Here is a 12,874-nt window from a genome sequence, read left to right on the forward strand (position 1 = left end):
GCCTGCCTGCTGATCTGCCAAGCGTGGAACGCGCCTGCCGTTCAGAAGTTCTGTTCGGCGGTGCAGCTCCACCTCCGCCGCTCTATCGCGATACATATCCCACCATGGCGGTCACAAATGGAGACAGCGCTGCTGCAGCTGCAGATCTCGACGTCAAGCCTCCTGAGAATATCGTCATTCCTCCAGCGAGTGTCCGTGGCAGTGCCGCCAAAACCGCAGATTTCGTTCATCGTAGAGGCGATGCCGCACTCGCCGGCCTCAAGCAGCGCATTGCCAACGACCCCAAAAGCCAGATTACCTTCATTCTAGACGACGACCCATACAACCCGTACTTCCTGTGGTATCTAGAGCAATTGAAGGCCGGCCATGGCCCCGCTGCAAAGGGCGCTGCCCAGCCTGTACCAGAGAAGCCAAAAGGACCTCCAGAGCCAGCCAAGTTTCGCTTCTCTGCGCGCATGCCAAATATCAGCGCTAAGGATCTTGAGGTGCTGAAGCTGACAGCTCTGTACACAGCACGCGTCGGCGAGAACTGGCTAAAGGAGCTACGGAACCGCGAGTCTGGCCACTTCCAGTTCGACTTCCTTCGACCGAACCACAGCTTTTTCCAGTTCTTCAGATCGCTTGTCGACCAATACAAGATACTACTCGAGGAGGAGCAGACAGTAGAGGCGCGCATCGAGGAGCTGCAGCAGAATATCAAGAACCGCTTCCATGTTCTAGAGCGAGCGAAGGGCCGTGCTGAGTACGTCAAGTACGTCTCGGCGCAAAAGGAGAAGGAAGAGAAGAAGGCCGAGGACGAGAAGAGGGAGTATGCCACGATCGATTGGCATGATTTCACCGTTATTGCAACAGTGCTGTTCGATGAGGCCGACGATGCTGCAGATCTCCCTCCGCCCGCGCTGCTCAACGATCTACAGTCGCAGTCGCTCGAACAGAAAGCCGCCGTTTCCCTGTCGACAAGACGTCTCGAGGAAGCCATGCCTGACGAGTCCACATACTACAATGCCACGCAACAGAATGTGGCACCACAGCAGGCCTACCCGGTGGCACCACCCGTACCCACGGTTCCTGTCGCCTACCCACAATACGCACCACCGCCCCAGGACTACTCATACATGGCAGCCCAAAGGCAGCGCGAGGAAGAGCAGGCGCGTGCTCAGGCAGAGGCTGATGCGAGGGCGCGCCAGCAGGCTGCAACAAGAGGAGCGCCTGGTCGCATTGTCACAGACTATGTTCCCCGCGCGGCGAAGAAAGCCAATGTTGCGCCGGTCGTGTGCCCTAACTGCAAGCAGAACATCCCTGCGAACGAGATCGATGAGCACATTCGAAGTAAGCCACCCCACCCTTTTGTACTTGTGGACTCGATGCTAACAACCCTCTCAGTCGAGCTGCTTGACCCGCGCTGGAAAGAACAACGAGACAAGGCCGAGCAACGCTACTCGACCACGATCAATACGGCAGATGTTGCGAACAACCTCAAGCGTTTTGCCAGCCAACGTGACGACATTTACGACGGTGCTACCGGTCAGCCCGTATCCGCCGAAGAAGAAGCCCGCAGAAAGAAGGCAGCTGTTTCATATGATGGACAGCCAGATCCTGCTAAGGACGCTGCGCGTATCCAGCAAATGCAGTCAATGAACGTACAAGAGCAACTGCGAAGGATCCAGGAAAAGCACCGTCATTAAGAGGATACGGTAAGGTAAATTCATATTTTCGAAAAGCGCTTCGTAGCCACTGCTTAGCAAGCCATAAGCGGTCTGCGTGCACGTGCTCACATCTACTGCATTGGGTTGGAGTTTAGGCGTTTCGACGCATGTACGAAGTATACCCAGGGCGGGTGGAGATCGAGATGAAGATCTTGTATAACGTCTTCTGGCAGCTCAACTGCCCATCAAAATACCATGAAGCAATTCTATTCATACAAATACCCAGTACAGTCATCCACATGGAGTGCATTAAATCGCGTTCGAGCCCGAGGACGCATCTCCGCGTTCGCCGGCCGGGCTCAAAGCTTTCGCCGCAACCCCAGACCTATGACCTAATCAGCAACATTATTTCCATGCGCGTGCCGCTGCTGTAGCTCGACAACAACGCCGTAATCCACACAAATCAGCATGTCTTTAGCACAAGCAACGAAGGGCGATATGCCCTACCAAGTGCGCTCACTTGTACGTGCCCGAGCGCCCCTCAATCGCCGCCGCGTATGCAATGCTGCACTTTCGCAATGTGACGCGACATCGAGCAGTCGCCTCCTGCTCTAGCCGTCCGAAGAGAAGCACAATTGACGCGCGATTGCAAAACTACGATTGAAAGCTATCAGAGAGCTAACATCATCTGTACAGTATCGCTCACTGCTGCGACAAAGCGGTCAATTCGCCGCCTACAACTTCCGCGAGTACGCCAAGCGGAGAACACGCGATGCCTTCCGGGAACACCAGAAAGAGGGAGAGGAGAGGAGAGTACAAGAGCTTATGCAGAAGGGGCTGAAGGAGTTGCAAATGCTGAAGGTACGTTGAGGCTACGCTGAGGCGAGAGCAATGTGGACAATGGGAGCGTAGGGTCATTGTGTGAATGAACGCAGGGCGAGCGGATATCTAGAGGGCTTGACAAGTGTTAAGAATCTCAGCTAACATACTGCTGCAGAGGCAAACAGTCATAAGTCAGTTCTACCAGATCGACCGATTAGTCGTCGAGGGCGGCAAGGAGGGCAAGCAGACAGGCGACAGGAACGACATTGTCAGACAGAAGGACCAAGGGTGAGCCGACTGATCTCCTGCCATGCACGAGACGATGCTAACGCAGATACAGGTGGGATTGAGCCCATTCATATGCTACATTCAAGAAGAGGTCAATGTTGGACCATGTAACAACACCATACACTCCCCTTCAAGCAAGCAGATGGGCCATAGACTCGGCAGATGTTTGAGACGATTTTGGGGTCTTGTGCAACCCTGAACGCACGCTTCTGTGCTGCCATGAATGTATAATAGGGCGGTCGCTGTGGGCCAAACAGCGTTGCTAGTATTTGCGTATAGACACGAACATCAGCCCCAAGAAATACTCTTATGCATGTTCTCGAATTCTGAATGTGCATCTGTCTGCAATGACTGCCTTGACTCACTGACTGAGGCCTGATCCTCACACATCTGTGGCACTGCAGACCATGGATGAGCTCGCTCGATTTGGCGCTAGTCGCGCACGGTTGCAGCAACCGCAACGCGACTTCGAGGTCACGTCCAACGCGCCTGCCTTACCCTTCACCGCCCCATCGCAACCAAACGCGGCAAACACCTGACGCCTGCACGACCCCGCTGCTGTAGCAGCTGCTTTCCAAAATGTCTCGAGTACGTCATTCTCAATTCGCCAACCTTGACTTCACTCGTCGATTGCATTCACCGCTGCATTCACGTCTGGCGCTTCCATCTTTATGACCTTACTATATTTCATCATCAATCGCATATCATGACGGTCATGGCGATCGCGAAGGGAGGCGGGGCCAGAATACCCAAGAGCGTTGCGAATATTCGCAGAGCCCGTGAAGCTCTACGTTACAAGCACCTGGCTGGAATTGATCTAACAGATGTTGCTTGCCCTCTCTCCGTCAATTTCTAGCCATACAGGGCCCCCCTCCAATTTTGCTTCGAGGGTTCGCAACATGCAGATTGTCGATACCTGGCTAACATCATGTGGTTAGTTTCGAAACCGAGACAGGTCCAATAGACCTGGCCGCGGTCAGATTGAGCATAATGTGCTGGAAGGACTTCCCATCAACCAGTATAGGGAGATCGAGGTTACTATTGGTCCAAACGCTGCCGACAGCAAGCCTGTGGATGTCAACGCGTGGCCTGAACTACCTATGCCACGAGATTCACATATGTTACCGGAGCACTCACAACAGTTGCTTCGTGCTGCGCGTTCTGGACGCACTATCAAACCACCAGCCCCACCCGAGGATGATGATAACGAGATGAAAGATGAGGAGACAGAGCACAAAGAAGTGCCAGTAGGGTTTACCATCAAGAAGTATGTTAAGGTTGCGCGGCACAACGAAGCGCCGGAACTCGAGTATCTTGCAAAGAGACGGAAAGGTCTGCCATCACAGTACATCAACGGTCAGGTACAAGCTCCGTTGAGGGAAACCAAAGTCAAGAAACTCGACGCCGAAGGCAACGTGGCGGTTTACAAAGTCCTGGCACCAGAAGGGCAAGCTGTCGAGGGCGAGGTCGCCCCTACAGATGCTGCTATCGAGGTTGCACCAGTCATCGCAGCGCCTGGCACAGTTGTTGAAGGAGTTGGTGTGGTGAACGCAGAGGGTATAGTGGTAGCAAATGATATCCTACAGCAAACACCACCGCGGAGAAGGCCGCCACCTCCCAAGAAGAAGAAACAGAAGCACATCCCTCGTGCAGGGCCAGGCAGAGGTAGAAAGAGGGTTGACTTTGTCGAAGGTGCTGAGGGGCAAGGAACTCCAGCACCAGTCGCAGGCGGCGACATACCTGCAATCCGCGACTTGAAACAAGGAGAAGGGGGATCGGTGGAGCCGTCTGATCGTGATACACCGATGGGTGAGGCTGGAGAGGACGATGAGTCTGGTGAGGATGGATCGGAAGACGAAGAGCAAGACCAGGAGGATGGAACTCCTGCAACGCCGTCAAAGGCACCAATTGCGCCTACCAGCGCTCCGGTTGTGGAGATGACGGATGCGCCTGAAATCGCTGCTCCTATAGAGTCGGCAATCGTTACAGAAGCATCTACGACTATTCCGCTTGAGAATCTCCAGCCTCCAGTAGAAGTGGAGCAACCCGCACCTACATCGATACCTGAGCCCACAGAGCCCACAGAGCCGACCGCTGTACGAGACCGATCCAGTTCGCCAGACTTCCCACTATCTGCAGTTAACCACAGCAGGCAAAACTCGATAACCCGGCTGCCCACCTCAGCAACATCGGTCGAACCGATCGCGTCAGAGCCAGTAGCTTCTGAACCGATTCCAGCCCCAGTCCCATCTACAGAGACTGAATCTGTACCTGCAAGTGTAGATATACCTGCAGGGGAACCTGCGGAAGCGTTTGTATCCGTACCGGTACCAGAACCTACAAAGGCGCCATCTCAAAAACAACCTTCTATTCCGCCGTCAGAATCTGAGCCCGATCTGCTGGGCAGCTTGGAGGCAGAGCTGGACAAGGAGGCATAGGATTTCGTAAAGAGAATGAGAAATGAGCGCACTTTCTCGTTGATAGGCAGCGGAAGTCTAAGCACGGACACACGGTCAAGTCGGAGTACGAGGATAGGTTCCTGTGCGGCAAGCGAAGGAAGCCAGAGCATGGACACGGGTTCAAGTCAAAGCACGACGGACATGGACTTGGAGCTTTCGTCAGCGTTTTATCGCTGGGCCAAGGATACCTCCTTGGAATGGAGTCTTGGAGTATTGGATGCACCGGAGGGCTTCTTGTATATTTCTGTACGAGTAGGCAATTGTCTAGATACAGCCATCAATAAGGTTACTGTTAGCCGGAAGGCCATGGGTTAGCTCCAACGGTGCGAATTGCGTTTAGTTGTCCGCCATGGCCAGTCGAGGGCCTTCAGGCGGGGCGCGTCCAGGAACGAACACGCGGATTAGTCTCCATTCTGCGCGATTTGGAGTTCACCAGCACAGGGTCCAGAATCTCCAACAACCCTGCAACGGCGATCAGCCGTGTCAGAAAACAAGATTCCCCACAGCCTCGCAAGTTGCACGACAGGGATCCAGGCGAAGAATGACGTATGAGGTTATGATGTCTTGAACTCCACCGCGTGTAACTTTATGATGTGAGCTCCATATTACCGTTGATCTTTCCAGCGATCGTTGTTCATCATTTCCATCTCGTTTGCTTTGAAGAGTATAATCTCAAACTTCATAATGACAGACAATGTTGGCGACCTCAAGAAGCAGACTGGCGCGCTGCAATGTAAGCAGTGAACCCACGGCTTGAAAGCCAATGGCTAACACAATTCTCTAGCAAGCGTCAACAGTGTAGCGAAATCAGCAGGCAGTACACCAGCATCGAAGAAGACAGTCGGTTCTACTCCAGCCAAGGCCACACAATCCGCTGCATCGAAGACGACACCCGTTTCTTCTGTGAAGAAGGCCGCTGGCACAGCTACCCCGGCTGCTAAGCCGAGGACACCATTAGGTACACAAAAGAAGCTACCTATTCAAAGGACTCCTGCGGCAGCCGCAGAGACGAAGCCTGCTGCCACTACATCGGCTACGCCAACCAAATCTGCTGCAACACCTATCAAGAAGACCGCAGCTACCACCACCTCCACAGGAAAGGCGGTAGTTAGCAATGTCTCGAAGCCTGCAGCTACCAGCGCCGCAGACACAACTACCACACCAGTAAAGAAAGTCCCTAGGAAACTCAACGCTGCTGGTGCTTCCAAGCCCGCCAGCGCAGTAAAGACCGGCACCGGACCAACGCCCACCAAGACGACAGCGAACCCGTCAAAATCAGCGGCAAACCCAGCGACTAAGACTGCTTCCACCCCGGCGAAGGCTACTCCCGTGAAGAAGAACATCGATGGTACGTGGCCAACCCCTCTCTCCGTGATTCGTGCTCACCCGGCCCCAGGCCAAGCTGCCTCTGCGCCCAAGAAGAACGTCGTGTCCCGCGGCGTCGGCGCAGCCTCGAGCGCTGCCAATACAACAGTTAGCGCTACGACAGGCCTCGTGAATACAGTCGGCGACTCTGCGACATCGGGTCTAAACTCCGGTGTAAATGCCGCAACGGGCGCCCTGGGCAATGGCCTTGACAGAGTCCCCGGGGGCGTCGGCAAGCCTGTCAAGCATGTAACGGATAATGTTGGCAAGACTGTTACGGGTGCTTCGGATAACCTGTATTACACTGCTGGCGCGACGACAAAGGGCGTGCAAGGCACAGTGTCCAAGACTACTGGCGCGCTGAGCAAAGGCGATGTGCGAGGTACTGTTGCAGGCGCTACATCTGGCGTCGGCAACACTGTCAAGGGCGCTGGGAAGGGGTTGGGGAATACAGTTGGTGACGGACTTGGTGGTGTGGGCAAGACCGTCGGTGGCCCTGTGGGTGGCGTGGTTGGGAACGTAGGAAAAGGCGCATCGAACGCCGTCAGCGGCATAACCGGCGGACTCGGCGATGGCGTAGGCAAGCTCGGAAAAGGCGATGTGATCGGGGGCCTCGGCAGCACACTCGGTGGCGTAGGGAAGGGCGTAGGCGGTCTCCTCTCAGGCGTGACTGGGTATGGTCAGAACGAGGGCGAGAAGGTGGATGCGCCGGAAAGCAAGAAGGAAGGGCAGTTCTTCTGATGGTTAGGACATGGGGATTGGGAGAATATGGATGAGAGGACGAAGAAAAGGATGAGGAAGGCAAAGGCTTGGGTACAGGATTTGCAGTCCGAGTGTGGGACGGAGGACCAGGAGTATATTGCTGCTTGGATACATGAGCTGGAGACTGTGCCGGAATGAGGTATACGAACATATGTAATATGGATCATAAAATTCGGTTCTCAGTGCGAGAGTCTGCGGTGAGGAACGTGACTACGAGCATATTGTGTCACAGCCAGTTTTCTGGGTCTGTTCGGTTTCGGTCGAAAGAGCACAAGGGAGTCCGGTATTGAAAGGACAGGGTTTTGAGATCTCATATCATATCCAAGGGGAATCCTGGAGAGAGTCCAGGTGGAAAGACAGCAGGATCAAACTGCTGTGAAGTACCCAGGAGGTAGCCAATACCCCGGGCATTGGTGCCTGCAGTACTTGAACAAGGGAATGTTGAGATTCCAACATTTGAGTCAGGAGGTATCCAGCATGCTGAGGCCGGCACTGGGGAGCAGATATTGGCTCGTTAGTGTAATTTGAACAGAGAATCCTTCATTGCAGCCCAAGACTAAATCAGAGTGTGAGCAGAGATTACAGGTCGATCAAAGAAATAGAGAAACACCCACATTGTGTTTGTGACCACAGACAAGCTGCCTCCGAGCCGCAAGGCAGTTTCCTGACAATGAGATCAACGGCGAATGGAAAGGAGGAAACAATCGGGAAGCTCTAAGACATGTGCAGTGATACAACGCGGCAGTTGCCACTCGGTGGTACCAAGCAGTGACTTCACTCAACCACAAGCAGCGGAGGGGATGCATGCGTGAATCAATACTGGAACTGGCAGATCTCGACGGATTGAGCGATGAGGGAGCTGTGTCTAAATTGTTAGCCCATAATCAGGTGCTGCAAAAAGGCCGAAGGGTGAAATAAGGGACGCATGCAGCAGAGAGATCCACGCATGGAAGTGTCATTTGGGGCACACCGTATCTGAGCCGAGAAGTAACAAATCACTGCCGCGGTCTAGTACAGCCGAAAGATGAACGGAAGATGTAGGGCAAGCGCCAGTGTCTGCAACGAAATGAGCAAGTTTCATCAGAACTGCAAGGCAAATTCCAAAATAACAAGATCGAGAGGTGAGCGGAAATAGGAACTTAAGAGAAGAACCAAAGTTGCCGTGGACGGAAGGTTCAATCTGAGCGAGCCACTTCTGGGCTGAAAGCATCCTCTGTGGCAATGAGAAAAAGGAACGAGAGCCATAAGGAGAGCCTTCAACACGTGCAACATGGAAGTGCCGCTGGAGCTACTCAGTGTGACCGAGCTATGACTTAGACCGGTCATAGCGAGCTAAAGAGTCGCCAATGCACAGCTGTAATGAAGCCGGCAGATCTTAAAACGTCAAACAGACGAAGGAGACAGTCGTTTCCCAGTTACAAGCCAATGCTCCAATGATGTAACAAGGCCGGAGGGCAAAAGGAGAGCAACAATTAATAGCAAGATCGAAGCTCTATTCACAAAAGTATCCGTTTGAACGATCCATCCTCCGACTGGATGCCTCCCTGCTGCCATAAGACCGAAGAAGAAAAGTTGCTAGGAGAACTTTAGACACGCGCAATATGAAGGTACTGAGTCTGCTACTCGGTTCTATCAAGTCCTATTTCGCATGGCAGCAGCCGAAGGGGATACCTTCTGGAGGCATCCAGCGTCGTTTTTGTAAGCATAATGTCCAGATCCCTCCAGGCTAAAATATATGAATTACTTCTTTTGGGTGGTAGTTGATGAGGTTGTTCCGGAATAGGAATAGGTTGCTCTTCGTCAAAACAAGGCCGAAGGGTAAAAGGAGAGAGAGACCAAGAAGGAGATGGCCACATGCAACATCTTACAACTCGGTGCTGCCAAGCAGCTCATTCATGTGCTTCGATCAGAACAAAGCAAATACAGCAACGTGTGCGACTGCGGTCATTTTGCTGTAGATCTGAAGCAGTAGGCTGTGATGCTTGGCGAAATGTTGGAAGGATGTTTCAAGTAAGCAGATCGTCCAGACCATCAAGAAGACGGTCCCAATTTGGACAGCAAGCCTTCCTGAAACGTTCTCTCTGTACGCTTGACATCTTCTGGGCGCGTCGTGCACTATGGTCTTGGAGCTCGCAACGCCTTCTGCTGGGTTTCTTCCTCACACGTGTAAAGGACCGAATAGGCGGGACAGGCCACGAGGTATCAAGATAGCAGGAGGAAGCATTGTGCGTATAAGACCGAATGCCAAGCGCGCAGCTTTGTGGATGCCCACGTGCTACATTTGTAGTATCTTCAGATACTCGGCATGGCGTTGAGATTGAGTGCCAACAGCTTGGAAGCCGGTAAAGCACCGAGATCTGAACGGCGGTCCCAGGGATTGAGTTTAAGTGCGACTGTGTGATGGTGACAAGCACAGCCCTGCCAAGCAATATATCGTGAAAGAGTTGTGGTATTGAACAAACCCCAAGCTTTGGACCGCCGTTGCCACTTGAGTGGAAGTGGCTAGCGGCACGTTTCTGCTTGGAAGCGCAAGATCGAACGGCCCGAATTCTGACAGCTGGCTAATGTAACAACGGTGAACTGCGATCGTCAGCAACGATTTTCCTTTCGAAAAGTCATCGCCAACGGTCTTCCGCGACGATGCATGCGCGGGCGGGAAACTATCGTCGACTTGCGTCTTTTACTGACCCGGGCTTTCGAGGCCGGGCGCTGCACAGCGGACTTCGAGCCGCACGCCTCACCCGCCCTGCACTTGGCACCGGCTGGCCAGGTCATCTTCACCGCTTGGCCCTACGCTGCTTCTTCGTCGCCTGTGCCACGATGCCTCAGTCGTGAGTACAGTAGCGAGGTGCCAGCGCTATGAGAAACGCAGCCAAAACGTGGCTTCGATTGCTTGCTTGAACGCTTATCCTAGTATTCCTCTCTTCAATTGCTGCGTTTCACAAGTGGGCTGATTCCCAGGAGTCTCCACGTTTGAACAGCTGGGTAGGCGAACGCCTCAGGCAGAGTTCGTCTGGGGAAGCATAACAGGCGCGGTGTTGGAAGACAAAAAAAGACTCGGATTCGTCACCGGCAATACAAGGGTGCGCATGCTTGTCATGTTGTCGCAATGCCCCGATTTATCAACTTGAAGCGGAATTGACAGGCGTGCGCTGAGAGCTCGCCAAGCAACAACGACAAGACCGAGGTGGAGTTTCAGAACCGGGGGAGGTTGTTGATGATCATATGGAGGCCAAGATCGTACCGTTTGCGCCTGCAAAGTTGCATCAGCATGCAGATTCCTGGTGGGGCCCTTACAAGGTAACAGTCACGATGGGGTGGGCATGGCCCTGTACAAATGCCGCCCGTCTCAGGGAACATCAGCAAGTCCGACGATGGCTACGACGATGTTGTTGGAGTGTGGCATTGCGCTTTGCAATCGTCTTACCCGAGCCACATCTGTCAGCGTCCTATCGCCCTCGCTTACACAAACTTGACACTTTGCGGAGGCGCAGGGGCACCCAAGCAACTGTCAGAAGTCTTAACATGGATTTTAACTAGGCTTGGGAGGGATATACGCTGGGCAGCTCTTCGACACTACTTAGCCTTGGCAACGTCCTGTCTCTGGGGAATCGTACGACATCCTTTGGATCCTCACCCACTCCCGTATACCGCCTTCTAAAAGCGTCTTTTGTTGGCGTCCCGGAGCTTTGAGTGTATGACTTGGCTCCGCCAGTTCTCCTTGGCCAGCGCCTGCGGACTGGAGGCTGGTCAGCATGGGTGAGATGGTAAGCCCTCGGCCTCCAAGCTGAGGTTATGTCTTGCGTATATCTTAGGGCTTGGTCCCTTGCTCAGGATGGTATCTCAAGTTGGTTCAGTCAATCTTTCTTTGCGGGCCTTCTCTTCTCAGCATTCATCTATTTCAAGTTTGGCGTTGACCTGCGGGCTTATTGCTCCTACAGTATCTACTTGCAGTATTGTCTTAGCACTTCTTGTGTAGTTCCACGGCCGTATTGCTGGACCAGCTAGATCCTGCGACTACTCTACTTCCTTGTTGGACCATCCGTGGACGTTGATCGTCGGCACTTCTTCCCCACAACCACTCCTTTGCCTGTGGATCTTCCTGCTACCTACATAAAGTACCCGGGCTTCCTCGGATCATCGTCAACAGCAGCATCTTCTCGTAGCGCATTCACATCTCTCTGGTTTTCCGGCATCGTAGCATACAGTCTTTCCAACATGCTTTTCAAGTCCCTCATCTTCGCCTCCACGGCATCCGCAACATGTCTTCACGGACTCTCGATGTTCAAGCGCGCCGCTGGCAGTGAGAACGGTACCGTCGAGGTCAACACCTTCGGATACGGTCCTCAAGACGGACCTTTCAACTGGGCCTCCCTCGCTCCTGAAAACGAAGCCTGCAAGGCCGGCACAAACCAGTCTCCCATTAACATTGGTACGGAAGATCTTCCGGGCAATCTGACAAGACGGAATGTCATAATCCACAAGCGGGCTTGTGTTAACGAAACAACCTCAGATGCCACCATTGGCGCCGCTGCAGACCGACCCGTCGTGGATATCCCCGAGCAGGCGGTAGAGTTCGAGAACCTAGGAACCACCATTGAAGTCGTCGTCAACGGCACGACGTCCTTCGATGGAACAGACTTCCGTCTCGTGCAGTTCCACATGCACACCCCATCTGAGCATCACATCAATGACGAGTACTTCCCGCTCGAAGTCCACATGGTGCACCAGGGCGTCCGTACGTATCCCTCATCTCACTGCCCCTATTGGTACGCAGCTAACACAACGCAGTCGACAACACCCAACTCGCTGTCATCGCCCTAATGTTTCAAGTCTCAGCCTCCAACAGCGACCCCATCATCTCCGGGCTCAGCTCGAGCCTCGACGCCATCGCCACCCCCGGCACCAAGACTTCCATCGAAGATGGTCTTGACTTCAGCAGCGTGCTGTCCAAGATCGAGACCTCCGATATCCTGCAGTACAGCGGGTCTCTGACTACACCGCCGTGCGCCGAGGGCGTTACGTTCTTGGTGGTTAAGGACCCGCTCGATGTCGGTGTGGAGGATTTCAATAAGATTAAGAGCATTGTTAAGTTCAACTCGAGGTTTATCCAGAACACGCTTGGTGGGGATAACATGTTGGCAATTGGTGCAAATAGTGGTGCGGTAGCTGCGAACGCTACTGAATAAGTGGATGGTTTGACGACGGTGTTTGGCGTAAATGGTGTTGTTGCACGATGCATAGCGCGGCGTGGGTGAGGAGCTGAGCGTAGAAGTGAATGGCAGGAGTAGACTTCTTTAGATCGTACCAATTTTGCTTTGTTGAATATATACACTGAGATCAATAATCCGCGAGAATTCTGCTGCTACAAATGTAACCGAGGAGATATCTCCTGTGCAACAATATCTCGTTAGCTATGCTCATCGCCGGTTCTGTGCGCTTCTGCTTATATGAGCGGGTTGTAGGAAGCCGAGCATATCCTACGTGTTATAGGGAGCGGTATTTGAGCTACTAACAGGTGTGCGAGCAAGG

The 12,874-nt window shown here is 53.4% G+C and overlaps 5 protein-coding genes across 5 annotated transcripts; all 5 read left to right on the plus strand.

The window, feature by feature from the left end:
• The first annotated feature begins 80 nt into the window (after positions 1 to 80).
• Positions 81 to 1,908, plus strand: BU25DRAFT_382526 (uncharacterized protein). The gene is made up of 2 exons (XM_033704245.1): positions 81 to 1,329; positions 1,384 to 1,908. Exons 1-2 carry the CDS (start codon positions 105 to 107, stop codon positions 1,683 to 1,685), a joined length of 1,527 nt encoding a protein of 508 aa, XP_033566952.1. The 5' UTR covers positions 81 to 104; the 3' UTR covers positions 1,686 to 1,908.
• Positions 1,909 to 2,066: 158 nt separating this feature from the next.
• BU25DRAFT_406071 (uncharacterized protein) lies at positions 2,067 to 3,050 on the plus strand. Its single transcript, XM_033705188.1, has 4 exons — positions 2,067 to 2,168; positions 2,343 to 2,507; positions 2,644 to 2,756; positions 2,809 to 3,050. Exons 1-4 carry the CDS (start codon positions 2,115 to 2,117, stop codon positions 2,816 to 2,818), a joined length of 342 nt encoding a protein of 113 aa, XP_033566953.1. The 5' UTR covers positions 2,067 to 2,114; the 3' UTR covers positions 2,819 to 3,050.
• A 211-nt stretch (positions 3,051 to 3,261) lies between these two features.
• On the plus strand, positions 3,262 to 5,483 carry BU25DRAFT_406072 (uncharacterized protein). The gene is made up of 2 exons (XM_033705189.1): positions 3,262 to 3,344; positions 3,695 to 5,483. The coding sequence occupies exons 1-2, from the start codon at positions 3,336 to 3,338 to the stop codon at positions 5,192 to 5,194; spliced, it is 1,509 nt and encodes a 502-aa protein (XP_033566954.1). The 5' UTR covers positions 3,262 to 3,335; the 3' UTR covers positions 5,195 to 5,483.
• Positions 5,484 to 5,899: 416 nt separating this feature from the next.
• Positions 5,900 to 7,321, plus strand: BU25DRAFT_417356 (uncharacterized protein; the record flags this gene model as incomplete). Its single annotated transcript, XM_033707801.1, has 2 exons — positions 5,900 to 5,948; positions 6,000 to 7,321. The coding sequence occupies 2 exons, from the start codon at positions 5,900 to 5,902 to the stop codon at positions 7,319 to 7,321; spliced, it is 1,371 nt and encodes a 456-aa protein (XP_033566955.1).
• A 3,961-nt stretch (positions 7,322 to 11,282) lies between these two features.
• BU25DRAFT_81974 (carbonic anhydrase) lies at positions 11,283 to 12,585 on the plus strand. The gene is made up of 2 exons (XM_033712147.1): positions 11,283 to 12,080; positions 12,134 to 12,585. The coding sequence occupies exons 1-2, from the start codon at positions 11,561 to 11,563 to the stop codon at positions 12,529 to 12,531; spliced, it is 918 nt and encodes a 305-aa protein (XP_033566956.1). The 5' UTR covers positions 11,283 to 11,560; the 3' UTR covers positions 12,532 to 12,585.
• The last annotated feature ends 289 nt before the right edge of the window (positions 12,586 to 12,874 follow it).

The sequence above is a fragment of the Macroventuria anomochaeta genome (genome assembly GCF_010093625.1).
Source record: "Macroventuria anomochaeta strain CBS 525.71 unplaced genomic scaffold BU25scaffold_2, whole genome shotgun sequence".
NCBI lineage: Eukaryota > Fungi > Ascomycota > Dothideomycetes > Pleosporales > Didymellaceae > Macroventuria > Macroventuria anomochaeta.

Bases quoted from the DNA above. Each gene is read 5' to 3' on its own strand.
- BU25DRAFT_382526 (XM_033704245.1), top strand. From the start codon at position 105: ATGGCGGTCACAAATGGAGACAGCGCTGCTGCAGCTGCAGATCTCGAC. The intron at 1,330-1,383 runs GTAAGCCACCCC...CAACCCTCTCAG, and splicing joins GATCGATGAGCACATTCGAA to TCGAGCTGCTTGACCCGCGC.
- BU25DRAFT_81974 (XM_033712147.1), top strand. From the start codon at position 11,561: ATGCTTTTCAAGTCCCTCATCTTCGCCTCCACGGCATCCGCAACATGT. The intron at 12,081-12,133 runs GTACGTATCCCT...AACACAACGCAG, and splicing joins CATGGTGCACCAGGGCGTCC to TCGACAACACCCAACTCGCT.
- BU25DRAFT_406071 (XM_033705188.1), top strand. From the start codon at position 2,115: ATGTCTTTAGCACAAGCAACGAAGGGCGATATGCCCTACCAAGTGCGC. The intron at 2,169-2,342 runs GTACGTGCCCGA...TCATCTGTACAG, and splicing joins CCTACCAAGTGCGCTCACTT to TATCGCTCACTGCTGCGACA. The intron at 2,508-2,643 runs GTACGTTGAGGC...ATACTGCTGCAG, and splicing joins AGGAGTTGCAAATGCTGAAG to AGGCAAACAGTCATAAGTCA.